At 36.1% G+C, this 17,601-nt stretch overlaps 3 protein-coding genes across 3 annotated transcripts in view; 1 reads left to right on the forward strand and 2 right to left on the reverse strand.

The window, feature by feature from the left end:
• The window catches only part of LOC143445355 (myotubularin-related protein 13-like), a 66,246-nt gene extending 63,076 nt beyond the window's left edge, over positions 1–3,170 (reverse strand). Inside the window, exon 1 of the mRNA XM_076944403.1 lies at positions 3,029–3,170. The gene's annotated coding sequence lies outside the window, so the exon portion shown is untranslated. The remainder of the gene's footprint in view (positions 1–3,028) is intronic.
• Positions 733–3,967, forward strand: LOC143445357 (putative hydroxypyruvate isomerase). Its single transcript, XM_076944406.1, has one exon. The coding sequence runs from the start codon at positions 3,008–3,010 to the stop codon at positions 3,824–3,826; it is 819 nt and encodes a 272-aa protein (XP_076800521.1). The 5' UTR covers positions 733–3,007; the 3' UTR covers positions 3,827–3,967.
• Positions 3,968–9,540: 5,573 nt separating this feature from the next.
• LOC143445356 (sodium/glucose cotransporter 1-like) lies at positions 9,541–16,337 on the reverse strand. The gene is made up of 13 exons (XM_076944405.1): positions 16,015–16,337; positions 15,731–15,907; positions 15,368–15,532; positions 15,057–15,243; positions 14,069–14,274; positions 13,567–13,702; positions 13,357–13,473; positions 13,011–13,152; positions 12,745–12,913; positions 11,295–11,510; positions 10,996–11,073; positions 10,144–10,255; positions 9,541–9,909 (listed from the first exon to the last, which is right to left on the reverse strand). The coding sequence occupies exons 1-13, from the start codon at positions 16,141–16,143 to the stop codon at positions 9,698–9,700; spliced, it is 2,046 nt and encodes a 681-aa protein (XP_076800520.1). The 5' UTR covers positions 16,144–16,337; the 3' UTR covers positions 9,541–9,697.
• Positions 16,338–17,601: the final 1,264 nt, after the last annotated feature.

Below are 17,601 nucleotides of genomic sequence, written 5' to 3' on the forward strand. Positions count from 1 at the left end.
ATCAGTGAAAATAAGGAAATACACAGCGCGTGAGTCGAAAGAAAGAAACAAAAAATGAAAGTTAGGAGAGAGAGCGGAGAAAAAATCATGTACCAATATCACTGATGGCCGTTTGGACTTGCTTTTCGCTTTAAAGATTTGTACATACGGCAGACCAATTGCATTTGACACTTAATAAGCCCCTTCACGTCATGCGATAGACAAAAAAATTTTAAGGTTTATTTCCACACGGCATTATAATAAACTAAGAAAGAAAATCTGGTTGTTCGAAAACCAAATTATAATAAATAAACAAAGAATTGAGGCTTTGGTACTCCAAAATTTGCATCTTTGCACGCGCGATTTCTTGTCAAAAACTGCCGTATTTTCTAGTCTGATCCAAGCAGATTGTATAATTGAACCAACCTGCACTGTATGAGTATGCCCACCATTTACTGAAAGTTTCAATTAAGACAAAACAATTTGACAAATTTAACAAAAAACAATAAGACTTTTTGAAATAATGCAGTAGTTTACTTGTCATGACACTTGCATTACTCAACGTGGAAAGTTTGTTAAATGTGTGGCAGATTAAAATTAGTTGTGCATATAATGGCTATTGAATCATCTTGTTGCGCGCAGGGCTTTGGAGCAGGCATAAATGTAAAATTGCTCCAGCTCCGGAGCTCATTGATAACACTGCTCCAGCTCCATTACGTCAAAAACTGAGGTTTAAGGATGAACGCTCAATTTGGAATATCTAGCGTATTAAAATAATCCCAAACAAAATAATACGATCAATGAACACAAAATATTTGATTCTGCACGAAGAAGTGTTCAAAAACCATTCGTATGAAGGAATAATATTGTCTCTATCAAGTCTTCTTTCATCGAGCATCTTAAATCTAATGAAATACATCGGAGTCGGAGCTATTTTTCTAACAACTGGCTCCAGCTCCATTTGAATTTCTCGTAGAGCTCCAGCTCCGTTGAAAATGCACGGCTCCGGCTCCAAAGCCCTGGTTGCGCGGGAGATTTCTCATTCAAAAACAGAAAATTTTCCAATCTGGTTTATTACGTTTGGAACTAAGTTAATAGGACGATCAAACAGGGTGCACAAAATTGTAGTCAATAAATCCGATAAATTAAATGAAGGTGAATGCCATTTAGATTGGAATTTTTTAGTTAGGCCAAATTAATATGTACTGTAAGCAGAGGTGGGAATGAGTGCCCTTTCTTTTTTCTGGGAGCAATCTCGAGAGCGTCACTCTTTTTTCAATGTTGGAACGAAACTGCAAGCTCACTCTTATGGTCTGTTCACTCGTCGCTCTGTTATTTGCCAAACAAAACTATGAATGCACAAGATGGTTGGATTAAAAAAAACTTAAGGTTTTTCAACTGCTCTAAGACTATTATTTTATGTATTGAATAAGAAAATGGCTGCGTTGAGACTAATTTCAAGTACAATTTTTGCACCGCATGGCGATAAATAAACAACATCATACACAACACAAAATACAGCAGCACGTCAAAACCTTGATTCGGCAGTTCGATTTAGACACTTTGTTTATAAGCTGACAATGATGAGCTGAGCTGTCATACTGGTGTAGAAAATTGTTTCACGTTATTATATATTTCTATAACTTAATAGGTAAATGCTTTAAAAGTAGTGCTGCACGTTGCTTGAAATTTAATTATGTAACTTACGTTATTCCACAGTTTGTTTTATGGTAATACTGTGATATTGTTGTTTATTGACAAAGCAGGTTTATATCACAAGTAATTGCTTAATATTGATTTTCTTTTCGATGGCAGTCTTACGAAATTGTCTTTTGTCATTGTTCTTTGTTTGGCGAAATTGTCTTTTTGTCTTGTTTTATGTTCAAGGCAAGTTGAAATGTAAATAAAGTTTACGGTCAAACGTCCTAAATCGAGCGCACACAGTTTTGTCCGCTGAAATTGCCCACAAACAAAATTAATTATTACCTTTTATGTCCTTTCGTTGACCTATGTTTCATCTAACCACAGCCATATGCTAGTCATATGCTTAAGATAAGCTCACTGCATGTGGTCTGACCTTATTTGAACTTATTTTGTCAGGCTATTGATTTCAGGCCAATAACATGTTTTACATTGGCTGCCTGAACTTTTTTGTGGAACATTTCACGCTGGTAAATTCAAGAAAGTTTTTATGTCATTTACTAAGAGGGTCTTAGTCTTCGATCATTGATAAAACATTTTTAAATGTTATGCAGAGTTAGAAGCATTAACGTGCGTTTGAATTTGGTAAACATTTTGCGGTTTGCACCTGAAACACTGGTAACCTGAGTGGTCTTGAGACGACTCTTTGCGAAAGTTTTCTGTGGTGTCTTGTAAACCTTTGTTTCATATGTTAAACATGTTTCATAAAGCATTTTATTTTCACTCATGTCCACTGCAGAAACCTAATAAAGTGGACTCACTAAAGAAGGAAATAAGATGGGAAAAGTTACATTGTACTTGTCGCTAAAGGACACTACAATTCTACTGCTGGCATAAAAGCGCTTACTGCCTTAACTTTAAAATCACTCAACCTTATCGTTTTCACTTTCAGCGTGGTAGGTAGTAAAAACGCTCCCGATTAGAATGCCAAGATGATATCGTAATCGTGTTGACCACAAAAAAGAAAGGTTGTTGGAGTATCATTACGGCTTAATTGAGATTACGGGAGACACTCAGTCTAGCTTAGCAATTTCAGAATTTAGTGGTGAATGTTTAAATTGAAAAATGCCGAAGGGTTCCATCAAAAAAAAACTTAAGACTGTGGACTGATAAAGACATAAAAAATGCTGTTGATGAATTTCTGCAAGGTAAAGGTATTTGCCAAAGCATTGCAGCTAAATATAACATAAATGAAAGAGAGAAAGAGAACCTTATCTTTTCATTAACCTAAATATGAAATATGAGGCCTTTTTGTTTTGCAACTATTTTAGGCAATTGTTATCAGTGTTTTCAGCATTATCATGGGTTTAAATAACTATATATATATATGCATCTTTTGACTGCTTACAGCTGGATTGCTTTAGAGATGGGAAAGTTGAAGTTTTGTGCTAATCTATCTTGGTTGTTTAAAGATGCTCCTTTGCTTGAAAGATACCAGATTGCGGCAGATGCTGGTTTTTTAGCTGTGGAAGATGCTTGGCCGTATGAATATGATTTACAAGATCTATGTGAAGCCAAAGACAGGGCTAAGGTGCAACAAATTTCTATCAATACTGGCTGCCAAGATACATTAGGAAATGGAGCCAATGTCAATTGTCTGCATGCTTTTCGAGATGATCTGGATTTGGCAATAAAATATGCTAATGCACTCCAGTGCAAAAACATACATATCATGACAGGAAAATGTAATAAATCTGAAGACAAAGATAAAGCTAAAGAAGTGTTTATAGATAACTTGAAGTATGCTAGTGGGCTACTGCAATCTCATGGTCTTGTTGGTTTAATTGAACCGATCAATACTTTTTCAGTTCCTAATTACTTTTTAACAAAGAGTGTGGAGGCATTAGAAGTACTCAAGCTGGTTAATAAACCTAACATTCTTTATCAATTGGATTTTTTTCATCTTCAAATAATGGAAGGAAACTTGTCTAATACACTCCAAGAAAATTTTTCCAGCATTGGTCATATTCAAATTGCTCAAGTACCGAGTCGTCATGAACCTGGCTATTCCGGTGAAATTAACTTCTCTCATATATTTGCCTTGTTAGAAGATTTGGGTTATAGTAAGTGGATAGGATGTGAGTATTTACCATCAACATCCACTGCAGAGAGCCTAGAATGGTTAAGACAATATACGAAAGAATGATTCATCGTTATAGAGCTGCAATTACTGTTTAAAATGATTAGAGAATCAATTTCATTTGTCAATTTACATGATCTATATGTACGAGTTTACTGATATGCTCTGCAGTTTAAAATAAATTATTAAAAGAAAGAAAAAAATCTCTATACGATTGGTCACTCCTAACTACATGTGAATCACAAATGGATGAAGATTTATGATTTGTGTATACATAACTGAAGTTAAACTTACAATAATTTAGACACAGGTCAAGACAAGCAAGCACTAAACGTATAATTTGCAATTCAATAGCGTAATAAGAATGAGGGCCATACCCCACCCCACATGAACCAAATGTTTGGTAGCCGTAGGCTTTCATGCATCTTAAAGTTTATCGCATTCCCTTGTTCGTGACTACTTATCGGCTGTAGTATAACTGAAAAAACATACAATAAGCAGGCGTTTTAAAATTGTACATGATAAATAATTAGCTTTTTTATGTATAAATGTGAGATTTTTACTTCGAGGCGTTCTAAACCCTTTGCAAGACATAAAAACACAACAATTTACTCGAGTTTTGGAAGCTTCCAGACAAAAGCGTTTGAGGCTTATGAAAACTCTTTCTTCCAGAGTAACATCACAGTATCCGTTGCCGTGTTCTCTCAACTCGGTTTAATCAGATTACACAAAAATTCTGCTTCATTTCTTTCAGAAGATGGTGCTTGACATATTTCACCATAGCATTTGAGCATTTCTTGCTGCAGGTTCTTTTATTTACTCGAGAGGTTATTTGCTCTTTGCCAGTGGTAGCTTTATTATGGGGCAAGCCTCTATTTCTGTACACGCGCTCTACAAAAACTGCACACTTTTTCAGGACAGGAGTCATTCACTGGTTCATAATGCCAATTAGCTGTATGAACTGTATTTAGATTAGGGGGAAAGTTGTGTAAATCGAATCTGCTTTGAGGATTCTCTGAATTATTAGGCACTCAACGGCAATAAAGAAATGAAGGGTGTAGTATCTTGGGCACCATAGAGCAAAATTTAGTGAGCTGAAAACAGAAAAGAAATGCAAACAAATCTCTTTCAGTTTGATTTTTGAAGGAAAAGCAAAATTATATGCGATTTAGAGCATGCAAATTCAAAATTTGTCCGGGGGAACCAACCACGTTAGGACAGATCGCTAGGCGGCTCCCATTATTTTGGGGCCCCAAAACTAAAGCTGTGCCATACTTCGTCTAAGGCCACCAGTGCTCATCACTATTCCTTATCGTAAAGAGTCGAATGGTAAAGTTGCAATTCTCCATAGGTGGGCAGTACCGTGATACTATAGTATCAAACTACTGTACCGTGCTACCGTCGGTTCTTTTGAAAAATAATACTGAATTACTTTTGCAAGAAATTTCAGTCGGTTCCGGTATGATTGGTACTTTTCACGTGATATTTTCAAAATTGTAACAAGTATGTTTTCAAAAATACATGTTAATTAATCCTTAGTACTAATTTGAATTTGCATCTGTTCACCTTGTTTAGTCTAGAAATGTCAAGTAAAATTGCAAGCGATTAACGTCACATATTTTTTATTTTATTTGCACTTTTTTATAGTAAATTTTAATATTTTTGCATATGTCAACTATAGTTTTTCATATTTCTCTGTAGATGGTCCTTTTTTACTTGTTCACATGAATTGTCTTTTATCTACTTTAATAAATTTTAGTTAACTTTTTTTCGACTATGCTGCGCACTTGTTTGTTGTTTATGGGGCGGCTGTCCGTGTCCTGTTGTCACCCCCTAGAGCTTGAAATTTTTATTTATGCTTCTCGTCATGTTATTATTGCTTTCGCAAAGTTTTGTGTCTTTTCTTGGTCGACTCTCAAGATAAGGTCCCATAAACTCCAGGTCGATAGGGTCCCAATATAAGTAACACCTCCCCAGCAGCTCAAACGCGGCCCAGTAGACTTACCAACAAAAATTAGACCCCTAATATAATATAATGAATACAGATCAACTCTAATTATAGTATAGTATAATACGCTTTACAAATCAGCCTGTCCTCACAGGTCCACACCTGATAGGTGGAATAACTGAAGAACAATTTTGTTGCGTGTTACTAAATGCGAATAAACAAAGTATAAAGCCCGACCATTGATACCGTAATCTGAAATGACTCTCGGATTAATAGCTTACATAGGTCTATACACATTTACACACGTCATGTTCGGTCATCGCAAACCAAGATTTTCAAGTTACGTTGTGACGATTACGTCACGAGTCACGAGTTGTTTTTGAGATGTTTGGAATTTAATTTGGGATATTGGAATTCAGTTGTTTACCAGACTTGAGTTTTCCTTAATGACGTCAGATGATTTCCTCGCTTGAACTGGTGTGTCATATATATATCGATGCAATGTTTACAATCTTCCCTTTTCATGTGATCGATTTCACTGGTTACTACAGCGCTATGTAACATTCCGTAAGATTTGCCCGAAGGCGAAAGCCTTTGTGTTATAATAGAAATGGCAACATTATCAGTTAGTAATATGTATAGACAGAAATTAAACAAACAGCATTATCAAACCGTTCGAGAAACGACAACCATCTCATCGAGTCAGAAGAAAAACTATCTATCAATTCAACCATCCTCGTTTTATAAAAATGTCATAAATTGGTGCCCGAGTAAGTTCGAAATTGCTGTGTTAGTTGCACATTGAGCGAGAAGGAATGTTACCAGCTATTTATGAAGTTTTGATGATCAAGTTTCAACAGCAAGATCAGCCAACTACGAACGCTAGTCAACGAGGAAGTTTTCAAGACATTCCATCTACAATATCAGCAACCAGACTAATTCGGAAACAACAGAAGTAATGACATGGTTCCAGGTCGATTCAACCCCGGACGATTCAACCCACGGACGATTCAACCCACGGACTTTTCAACCCACGGACGATTCAACCCCGGACGATTCAACCCAGGACGATTCAACCCACGGACCTTTCAACCCACGGACGATTGGCTTAGGTTATCACCAAGTTACTTTGTAGCCAATGTTATGTAAGCTAAATAAAGCTAATATATAGGCCTAAGCTAATATAAAGCTTTTTGTGTTTCCTTTTTTTCTTTTACCACTTCTTGTTAGCATTGGTTGTACATCAAAACACTTATTGTTTTCTGCTTTCCAGTAAAACCTTGAATATTGTTATTTTGCCCTATACAGTACTTTGCGTACATTTCTGTCTACGCCTGCTATTATTTTTTGTATTTACCCGTGTAGATCGGTTATTATATAAAATGTTCTCCTTTTAGCATTAAGTTAACATTTTTGAAGTTTTTGAAAAGACAAAATGCTTTCGACCCACGTACGTAAATGTGTGTATTTATTTTTTTGCATGTACACAAATTACAGATATTTTTATAAATACCTGTTTATACATCGATTAATTAGAAAGAAAGTTGTTTTATTTACAGGCAAGCTTAAGAACATGAACCTGAACACAAACGCAGCACGTGTAAAACACAAAGCTGAAAAGGGTACTACAAACGGTAATTAATTAGCACATATGAGCGATTGCACGCAGATACATCAATTTATCTGGCTCATTTGCATAAGTGCAAACCTTTGCCGAAAGTCTGTGAGCCAGGTGCGTGCATTTGCTTCGTGGTTGGTCCAAATTAACAACTGCTGCGTTTTGAGCACCGAGCCGGTGTATCGCGATATCGCGTTTTATACCGTCCAGAAATGACCAAATGTTCGGATGAGAACACAGAAATAGTGATTTGAGGGCATTGTGAAACCCTTCTGTGGAATTTGTTGTTTTGGGCTCGCAAAGTATCGCGTCGTCGTAATGATTCCACAACGAAGGGGGAAATCTAGCCTGTCGTTGATGGCGTCCGGTTCTTGAACCACGAATATAATTGCTTTCAAAGTAAACTAAAAGATCGTTGCAGGCAACCTCGTCTGGAAATGTGCTGGCAAGTTGTTCAAAAATACTCTCCAGGTCAGCGACTGCAACAAAAGATAATGCAATTAAGATTGACAACTTGCAGTTTCAAATGCAATGCCTTCACATCGTGACGTCACCAGACGCGCTGAAAGGCCTTCCCTCTCTTGGTGGCTTTGGTTCTAAGTAGGCCTCTAATTTGGGGCACTGGAATTGTTTGCGGTACAAGAAAAGAGAAAGAGGTTGAATCGTCCGTGGGTTGAATTGTCCGCGGGTTGAATCGTCCGGGGTTGAATCGTCCTGGGTTGAATCGTCCGGGGTTGAATCGTCCTGGGTTGAATCGTCCGTGGGTTGAATCGTCCGTGGGTTGAATCGTCCGGGGTTGAATCGTCCTGGGTTGAATCGTCCGTGGGTTGAATCGTCCGCGGGTTGAATAGTCCGGGGTTGAATCGTCCTGGGTTGAATCGTCCGTGGGTTGAATCGTCCGTGGGTTGAAAGGTCCGTGGGTTGAATCGTCCGCGGTTTGAATCGTCCGTGGGTTGAATCGTCCGCGGGTTGAATAGTCCGGGGTTGAATCGTCCTGGGTTGAATCGTCCGCGGGTTGAATCGTCCGTGGGTTGAAAGGTCCGTGGGTTGAATCGTCCGTGGGTTGAATCGTCCGGGGTTGAATCGTCCGTGGGTTAAATCGTCCGTGGGTTGAATTGTCCAGGGTTGAATGGTCCGTGGGTTGAGTCGTCCGACCACCAATGACATTGATACCTGGTTGATGTGATGAAGTTTTGATCGCCTAACCAACGTGTTATACATCTCCAAGAGCATGAGCAAACTATTGCATATACTTTTACGTATCAAGAAACAAAGTCCATTGGACATCGCAACAAACTGCATCTCTCTACCGCGAACAAGGCTTGCTACAGCCGCGGAACGACACACGCAGACGTGATCGCTCATTTTTCTACCTTCGACACGCAAGGGAAAGCGACACTTCTGTAAGCTTATGTCTCATGTTTTGTATTTCAAGTGAAACGGTGTATCGATATTTGTTATATTTACCGAACTCTGTCATTGTACTGTACTAAATTCTTGTTTTAATGTCCGTGATAAATATTTTAATCAAAGACATAATTTTGTCGAGTAAAGGTTGCCTTCAATTTCATTTCAGGCAAGCTTTACTCTGGGTAGGAAGGCTGTGTGACGATTACGTCACGAGTCACGAGTTGTTTTTGAGATGTTTGGAATTTAATTTGGGATATTGGAATTCAGTTGTTTACCAGACTTGAGTTTTTCTTAATGACGTCAGATGATTTCCTCGCTTGAACTGGTGTGCCATATATATATCGATGCAATGTTTACAATCTTCCCTTTTCATGTGATCGATTTCACTGGTTACTACAGCGCTATGTAACATTCCGTAAGCTTTGCCCGAAGGTGAAAACCTTTGTGTTATAATAAATAAAAAATGGGAACTTTATAAGTTAGTAATTTGTATAGACAGAATCAAGCAACTAACAGCATAGTCACGCAAATTTGAGAAATGAGAACTCATCCATCGAAGCAGAAGCAAAACAAGTCACCAACCATCAATCGTCCTCGCTCATATTCAAACAATTACCGCCAGCATATGCGGTCTTTATGACAGATGAGTTTCTTGTGTAATACTTCACACGAGTAGTGCACAAGCGAATTATTAAATGTCATAACGTCGTTACTTTTATTTAAAAATCAACTTATTTCACAAAAGTTCCCTGCATTTTTTTGAAACGGTTGAACCACAGGGCTGGTGGTATAGAAAATTGAGAATTTCAATATACATTTTTATTATTTCATCAAATGAAAAGATAACTTTATTGACAAAAATTGAAAGAGAAAAACTGCTTTCTATGGAAACAATAGATAACTTATTTGGTCTAAATTAAGTTGCCCACCTGTTGGAAATCATTTTTGTCACAGTTTCAGCTCAAGCATAGTACGCAAACAAGAAAACCCCTGCACAACACATTACTAAGCCAGCTACATTTACATAAATTGCGGGCCACTTTTCTTCTGTGATGTCAGTTAATGCCATCATCATTTCTTCTTGCTGGGCTAGGCTCTGGTCTGATTCAGATTCATCAAATCCACAAAATAAATCAAACGCCTTTCTCCAAAGTGGCTTGGAAGAAGCGTTGACTAACGAAAAAAAATATGTATTTTTAAGTCGTTCCAAGTAGGCTATCCGAGCAAGGCCGGCATTATCTTTAGGGTGGTTTTCATGATTGTAGTGGTTTTCACGTTTATCGTAAAAAGTGCGTAACTGGACTCATTTATGCTTTCACAATTACGTCTTATATAACTTATACTCATCTCTAAAATATTTATGAAAGTTTGCAAACAATAAATCTTTTAAAACCATACGCGTCCTACTTTGTACGCTATTATCAGATATCGAAAGGCGTTTTTCATTATTGCTTGTGTTTTCCACATCAGTGTTTGGATTTCCATCAAATCCATCGTTAGTATGTCCATTTTTCTTTGCCTGCATAAAGGTTAAGGTTTTCATTTATATAGGCTTATTTAAGTATCAATTACCAAAAGAGCTGTGTTAATAGTAGTTGTTAAATTAAACTTGTATTAATTGCACCGATAAGAAAAATTACCCAATTACCCACCGAGGAATTTGCAATGTAGCTACAAAAACTTAGTTGGCATTCTTAATTTATCCATACAAAGTTTCAGCTTGGAAAAGTAAAACCTTGTAGCCATAACATAAAAATAACAGGCTCCTAAGGCTTTGATAATTAGGGATAAGTCATTGTTTTAAGGCCCGTGATTAGCTGGGGCTCACAGGAGCTCGGACCCTCCAGGAAACATTTTAGGCCCCCTGGAGATAATGTGTTTGCAGAATAGCATGTAGTTTATAAATAACATGTTTGTAGCAGTTTTTCTTCAGGCCCATCCGGAAAACTCTTGTGTTTTTCTGGTAAACCAAGATGTATGTTTTTAGGCCCAAAAATCCACTTTTGACTTTGATCTTATGTAAAGGGATATAAAGACATGTGATTTTTGCCATATTCCAGTATGACCTAGTATCAGGCAAGGCTAGTTCACATAACAAAATTTCATGGATCCCCACAGAGCGATTTTCGAGTAATTGCATGTTTAATAACTTTAATACATAAGAAAATCTTTTTTGAAATCCATACGCCTCCTGGAATAAAAAATGAGACAAATCTTTTTAATATTCATATTTTAGTTAGGAAATGTAATAAAAGATACCTTGGTTTTATTCATGAAATCAGCTATAGGTAATCGTTTTCTTTTCATAAGACGTGTCCACCAAGTCAATCTTATAAGCTGCAACAAAGCAAATTCTCATTACATCGAAATCACTTAAGTGTGAATTTATCCGTTTTTGTTACAGCACCTTTAAGATGTGGAAAATAAAACTAAAATTGTTTTCTGTTAAATTTCCATAAATATGCAATTGGGAAAACCTTTTTAATTATAAATCTGGACATACAAAAATCAAAGGTTGCAACAAATACTTAAACTGTGAAAAAACATTCTATACTTACACATTTTTTGTTTATAGGTGGCGTAAGAAGAGTCACACATACAGATATGATAAGAGTACAGGCTGCAAGGATTAAACTGAAGTATAGATAGTGAACTTTAGAAAGTATGGTAGGTCTGAAGTCAGGCTGGCCACATGCTGGAGATCCCATTGCAAATTCCAAGATCATACGCACAATACCTATGATCATTCCAAGAATCAGGCCCCAAAACGTGCCCTAAAATTGAATTGGTGTTAATTAAAAATGCAACCTCCGAACGAAGGTTAGTAAAATGTTGTATGTAGTGGTGAAAGTGAGCTGGGACGCACCGGAGAGCCGTTTCGGTAAATATTTTTGTGCTGGAACGGCGTTCCGGAAGAAAGTACTGTATAACATAATATTTGCTCAACCACTAATTCTGTGTATTTGAAAAAATGGTGTCACATGGTAAAATTATAATTCATTTGGTAGATTCACATTATTGAAAACGTTTTGGCTCGGAATAAGTTCAAATATTTGCTTTGCTTAAACAAGTCTACACAGCTTTTATTAAGCCAATGATTAATAAGTTCAGTCCGATAATACTATAAGTTTTGACTTCTAAACTGTTTTGTTGGCATGCGATAATCCGTTATGAAAAAGTTATTTTAGAGCTGTAGTACTGGCTTATAACTTATTTAGCCATTCTTCAAAGGAGGACAATTGATTTTTATAATTCATTATGGAACCTATTTTATAGTTTCTTGAATGCGTGTATTTGATTTGGTATACACCATTAAACGGTGTAGACTTTGCATCTGTGGTAACTTTTTGAGCTGTAATGGTGGTTACAATAAAATTGAAGAATTCGTTTGACGAACTAATATTCAATAAGCTCATGAAATATTTGGAGACTAAATATGGCGTAATCGATTGCATTTGTGCTTAAAATCACTTCTGTTTGTTTTTGTCTGCGGTTTATATTTCCGGCAAGTAAGTTAAACCACTCTCAGCCCAGGTTGTGAGTGGAAATATACGCTGATTAACATCAATTACCGTTGCACAGGTTTGCACAGTATACTCTTAACTGTTTAAAAACATTTTAAAGAGAAACGTGTTTGTTTAGTTTAATGATTTATTATACTAGTTGATGAATAAAAAAATAAAAAGATTGAAAAATAAAATTCCAAAAACAATTTTTTAAATTTAACTTTAAAATTAAATTAAACAACTGATAAACTTTTAAATATATTAGAGGGTATGTTTTTATTTGTTTTGGAAATATAAATCATGTTTATTGTTAAAATAATTTTAATCCTATTTGTCTATATGTTTTTAATTTTCATTTAGTACCCAATGTCCGTTTTGGATAAAAGGACCATTTTGTGCAAACTAAATTAATGCATCAATAAATACGTTTTATAAGTCGTTATATAGCCTACATTTTATTTATATAAAACTATAATGTACGGCAAGACATAGGAGGACTCACTGGTTCATTCATTCTTGGCCAAAACACTGCCATAACAAAAACGGTTGTTATAGGCGGTGCAAGAAAACTTGTTATACTTTGAATATAGTCAAAAAGCTTCCCGTCTGCAAATACTTGAATAATGGGTACCCACGCTATGCTGATACCAACCATAATCAACATGAATAACCTGCGCGCGTACAATCAAACACAAGTTAACACCCATTAATAATAAAAATATTTGCGTTGATGATGAAAAACATTTGTCAATAAAACCTCTGAAATACCTTCCAATGATCATAAGTTCTTTGTTTGATGCCTTCGGTCTTATTTTTGTCCAAATATCACATGTAAACAACGTGCTGGCACTATTGAAAACCGATGTCAATGACGACATTAGTGACGCAATCATCACAGCAAGAAGGAGGCCTATTATTACGGAGGTTATGTCAAAATTGTCGGAATAGAAGTTACGTTGAAAAAGGTTAAAACAAACTATTGAGCTCGAGCTCAAAATTAATAGTAAATTTCTCATTTAAACTGCAGTGCAAAGTAACCAATGTTATTACATTCTTGCTGGTATTAAAAGAAAGTCAATACAATGGAAGTGAACAACAGCGTCCTAAACATTACCTTTTAGTCCATCAGGCATGATGAAGAGCACGAGTTTGGCATAAGCATAATTTGTACATCCGGCAGAAGAGCCACACACGTTTTTACAAGTTTCTGGAGTCGCACAAGCAATGGAGTCTGATAAACAAAAAAGCAAGTACAAAAACAACGTCATTATTTATATTTATACAGAAATTTAAAGTTCAAAACATAAGAGTAGTAAAGACATACTTGTAAAAATAACCCTGCTGATCATCCCAACCATTACCATCATATACATCGGCAATACTTTCAGAAGCCCTGCCATCACACAGCCACCTTTTGCATGAGACAAGTTTTTCGCAGCAAGTGTGCGTTGAACAATAACCTGCATAATGGGTTGCATCCACAATCACTTTACGTCATATAGTAAAACTCTGCTTTTAAAAAAAAAACTAAAAATCTTGCTTAAAAAATTTGTGATTGTTGATATAGACTTTTCCATGTGCAAATAAAAATATGGTTACAATTTCTAAACGATGCTTTAAATAGTTCACTTACAAAACTGAAGGAGTGAAAGGGTAAGCTAAATTGGAGTTCTGTTGAATAGTTTTTAGCGGGGATATTATTGCGCTTGTTGTTATAATATGGTCGTTTAATGGTAAAAAATTTAATTACAGTAGAGCGAATTAATAGAACAATAAATACATTCTGAAAATTTATTCGGTACATAATATTAAATACAGCATCTTACTTGATCGGTACACCAGTACCAAATTGAATTAACTGTGATCCCAAAAATTACACCAGGCCAAGGAAGATCTCCGTTTATGGGGTCCCGCAAAACATGAAATGAATCGGGACGAGGCAAGCCACAGGTAGTATTTGGTGGTCGATCGTCTGGTATGGCATTCATATACTTTGTTTCTAATTGATTGTATCCACCAATATAATCAAATGCTACAAAAAGGAAATCGTCAGCCAGTTCCAAGTTAATACAACAAACCTTATATCCCAGCCCTTTACAAAACAAATAGAACACACCTTCACAAACGAAAATTAGCAGGCGGGATTTGTATTTTAATTGTTACTGCTTGTTAATCATTGACACATTCACCAAAAGAGTGTTTATCAAAACCCTAGAAATAATGTCGTGTGTTTGTAAATATTTAACTATAATTTCTACTTCAGAAAACGAAGAATCCCGACTTACTGTAATTATAGGCTACTTTACGCAATTAATGTTTCACCCTAAACGAATAGCAACATCGGAATTTCAAGCTGAACATTGAAATCATATCTAAATTTATTAAGACATGCAGCCTACACTACACTGTCTATAATTGATTGTAAATCAGACAAAACTTCAAAGTATCCACGCAGAAAGTGTTCTTTTTTGTAGATTTAATATCATTCTTTTTGGCCTTTTAAAAATACTGCAATGAAAGCTGCAATTTTAAAAATTATGTTTTGCAAGTGAAATAAAGAAGACTCACCATTGTACTGGCATGTTATTGTAAATAAACTGTTTGTATCTGTTTGTATCTGTATGTATTGAAGTATTTTCGAAAAACTAAACACGAAATCTCGTACGTATTTCTATAGAAAATCCAAAATCCAATGTGCTTAGTGCATAGTTTAGAGCAGCCTTTAGATAGGTTTATAGCCCACATGACGGCGCACTTCAAATGGCATAAAAAAGAAAGCAAACAACAAATAAAGACACTTCGATGTATACTTACATAGAACCATCATTATCAATCCACCAATAACCATAATAAAAGTTTGAGCTGTGTCCGTGTATATGACTGCGGCAAGGCCACCAGTGATAGTATAAAGAGCAGTAATAGCCAATAAAGCACATATGGCCAAATACAGATTTAAACCAATTGCTTCTTCAATGAATATCGCACCAGCAAAGAGATCCGCCTGGAAAAAAAATAATACTGGCAATGGATACAATATTGTTTGGGTAGCATGCATCCTGTTATCTTGCATACAAAAATATACTCTGCTGACAAAAGGTTTTCGAGACTGCCAAACATGTAATCACCGATATCTTTGTGAATATATACAGTATCAGCGACAATGTGGAAAGGAACATTCGGATTCGCTGTCCTCCAAATCTTTCCCGTAAATACTCAGGCATGGTAACGACGCCAGATGCAATGTAAATTGGCGCAAACACCCAGCCCAAAACAAGCAGAGTTATCATAGCCTGAAAAGTTTGTATAGATATGTTAAGAAATCAGCGGAAATATCACGAATTTTTTATGAAGCGAAGAAATTCTTTTGAATAGAGTGCTGGTTTATCGGTGCTCTCATTTTTTGACGTTAATCATTATCTCTAGAGCTCACAAAGTAATTAAAAATTTAATAAATGTGATACATGCGCAATGAGTTTTTGAACACTTACGTTCCATTCAAATGCACCAGTTGCTATTCCAGCGGCTGCCCCAGTGCCAGCAAGGCCAACGAAGTGACCACTTCCGATATTACTGCTGTAGAGTGAAGCACCGACAGGGAACCAGGTTATATCACGTCCAGCCAAAAAAAATCCATTGATGTTACCACGGTTTGTTCTGCACATAGCCTGCAAAGATAAGGTTAAACATATAAAAATGTAATAAACACATTATCATCCTTGGAGGAGTTAACGAATAAATATAAATCCTATTATACTGTATTAAGCATATTTACCCATATCCCGACGCCGAGTATAACTACAAAGTAAGCAACTATGACACCGATGTCAGCATCTGATAAACCAGGCGGCGGCAAAGGTGGTTCGGTTGTATCAAATGTTTGAACTACAGTTGTAGCTTCCATGTTTGACCGATCTTCAAAAGTTATGTATTGCAACTCCCAAATGCAACGAAGTCTGACTTAAATTTATTTAAAAACTCGTAATTGAAGATATTCTTCTTTTGGAGTACTCCGGAGCTGGACAATCTTCCTTATTTTTGATCTTTCTAAACCATTAAGTTTTAAAATTTTAGTCTTATTACTGTAATCAAAAATACGAGAGAAAGCTAATAACCAATTTGAAAAATATAAAATTCCTTTGTAACAGGTTTAGGCTACATAACTGGCCTGGTTTCTGTTGCTGTTCTACTCAGGCTATACTAAAAGCCTTTTAATATGAATGGAATCTGCTGAATAAACTGTTTTGAAGGTTTTGTAAAGTTGTTTGCCTTCCTGTACTCGGGGATAGCTCAATAGCAGATTAATGATTACCTGCCATGCTATCGTAAATTCAGTTTGTCAAAGACTGCATGCGGTGTTTCCTTGCAAACATATACTTTGAACTCATTAAAAAATTATGCAATAAAAGAAGTAGACCTGCTTTGTCATGGCTTATGTAAGCCTTTAAAAGGGACAAGCAGCGACATGCCTATCTAGAAAAACTTGGCAAAAGTAGCAAAACATACCTTGCAGTCTTTCCAGTATATTGTTCATCTTGAACACAAAACGACATATTCACCACATGTTGAAAATCAAATCCTGTTAGCTAAAGAAATAAAGTTTAAAAGTTAAAAACTTTTTGGTAAATAAAGTTGTGCTAGTATGTATGCGGGAATTGAGTTCAGACGAGTACTTGGGGTAATTTTTATAAACGTGATCTGACTGAAAATATTTACACATTACTTCTACTTTTTCAGAAAAACCCCTTTTTAATAATTGTTACAGTATTCTGAGTGATACAACTTGATGTATATATAATTCATAGGTTAAAAATAAATGAACACATATTAATTTCGCACATATGTTGGAAGTTCCAACATCCACTTGGAACAGAAATAAATAAGATGCTGATCTACAACATAGGTCACCTAGAGTAGACCAATATACAATATTTGCTTAACACTGCTCAAGTGTCATCATCGTAAAACAGTTAAAAATGTTTTTGATGATGCTGTATCACAATCTGTTTTACCGGACAGAGATTCCGTTCATGGCGAGCATAAGTATGTTGTGAATGCCTTGCCCAAGGGCATTACATCGACTGCGTAGCCGTAGCGACAACGAATATGGGACATGGTTATGACGATTTTCATATATGCAAGTCCGGCGCTCCAACCTTCCGGCGTAAAATACAGAATGTGGCCATGCGATCTTGAACATTTTTTCTTTTACATTAACTACTTCAACAAAAGCCCGACTAAAACCGCAGTAACAGAAACGGTGGAAAAAATGTCTTAGCACCAACATTATTCTGACTTTGATAGCATCTACCATTATACATACCATTTTACAGTTTGTTTAACATCAAGAGAGTTCAAACTA

The sequence above is a fragment of the Clavelina lepadiformis genome, chromosome 2 (assembly GCF_947623445.1).
Source record: "Clavelina lepadiformis chromosome 2, kaClaLepa1.1, whole genome shotgun sequence".
Taxonomy (NCBI): domain Eukaryota; kingdom Metazoa; phylum Chordata; class Ascidiacea; order Aplousobranchia; family Clavelinidae; genus Clavelina; species Clavelina lepadiformis.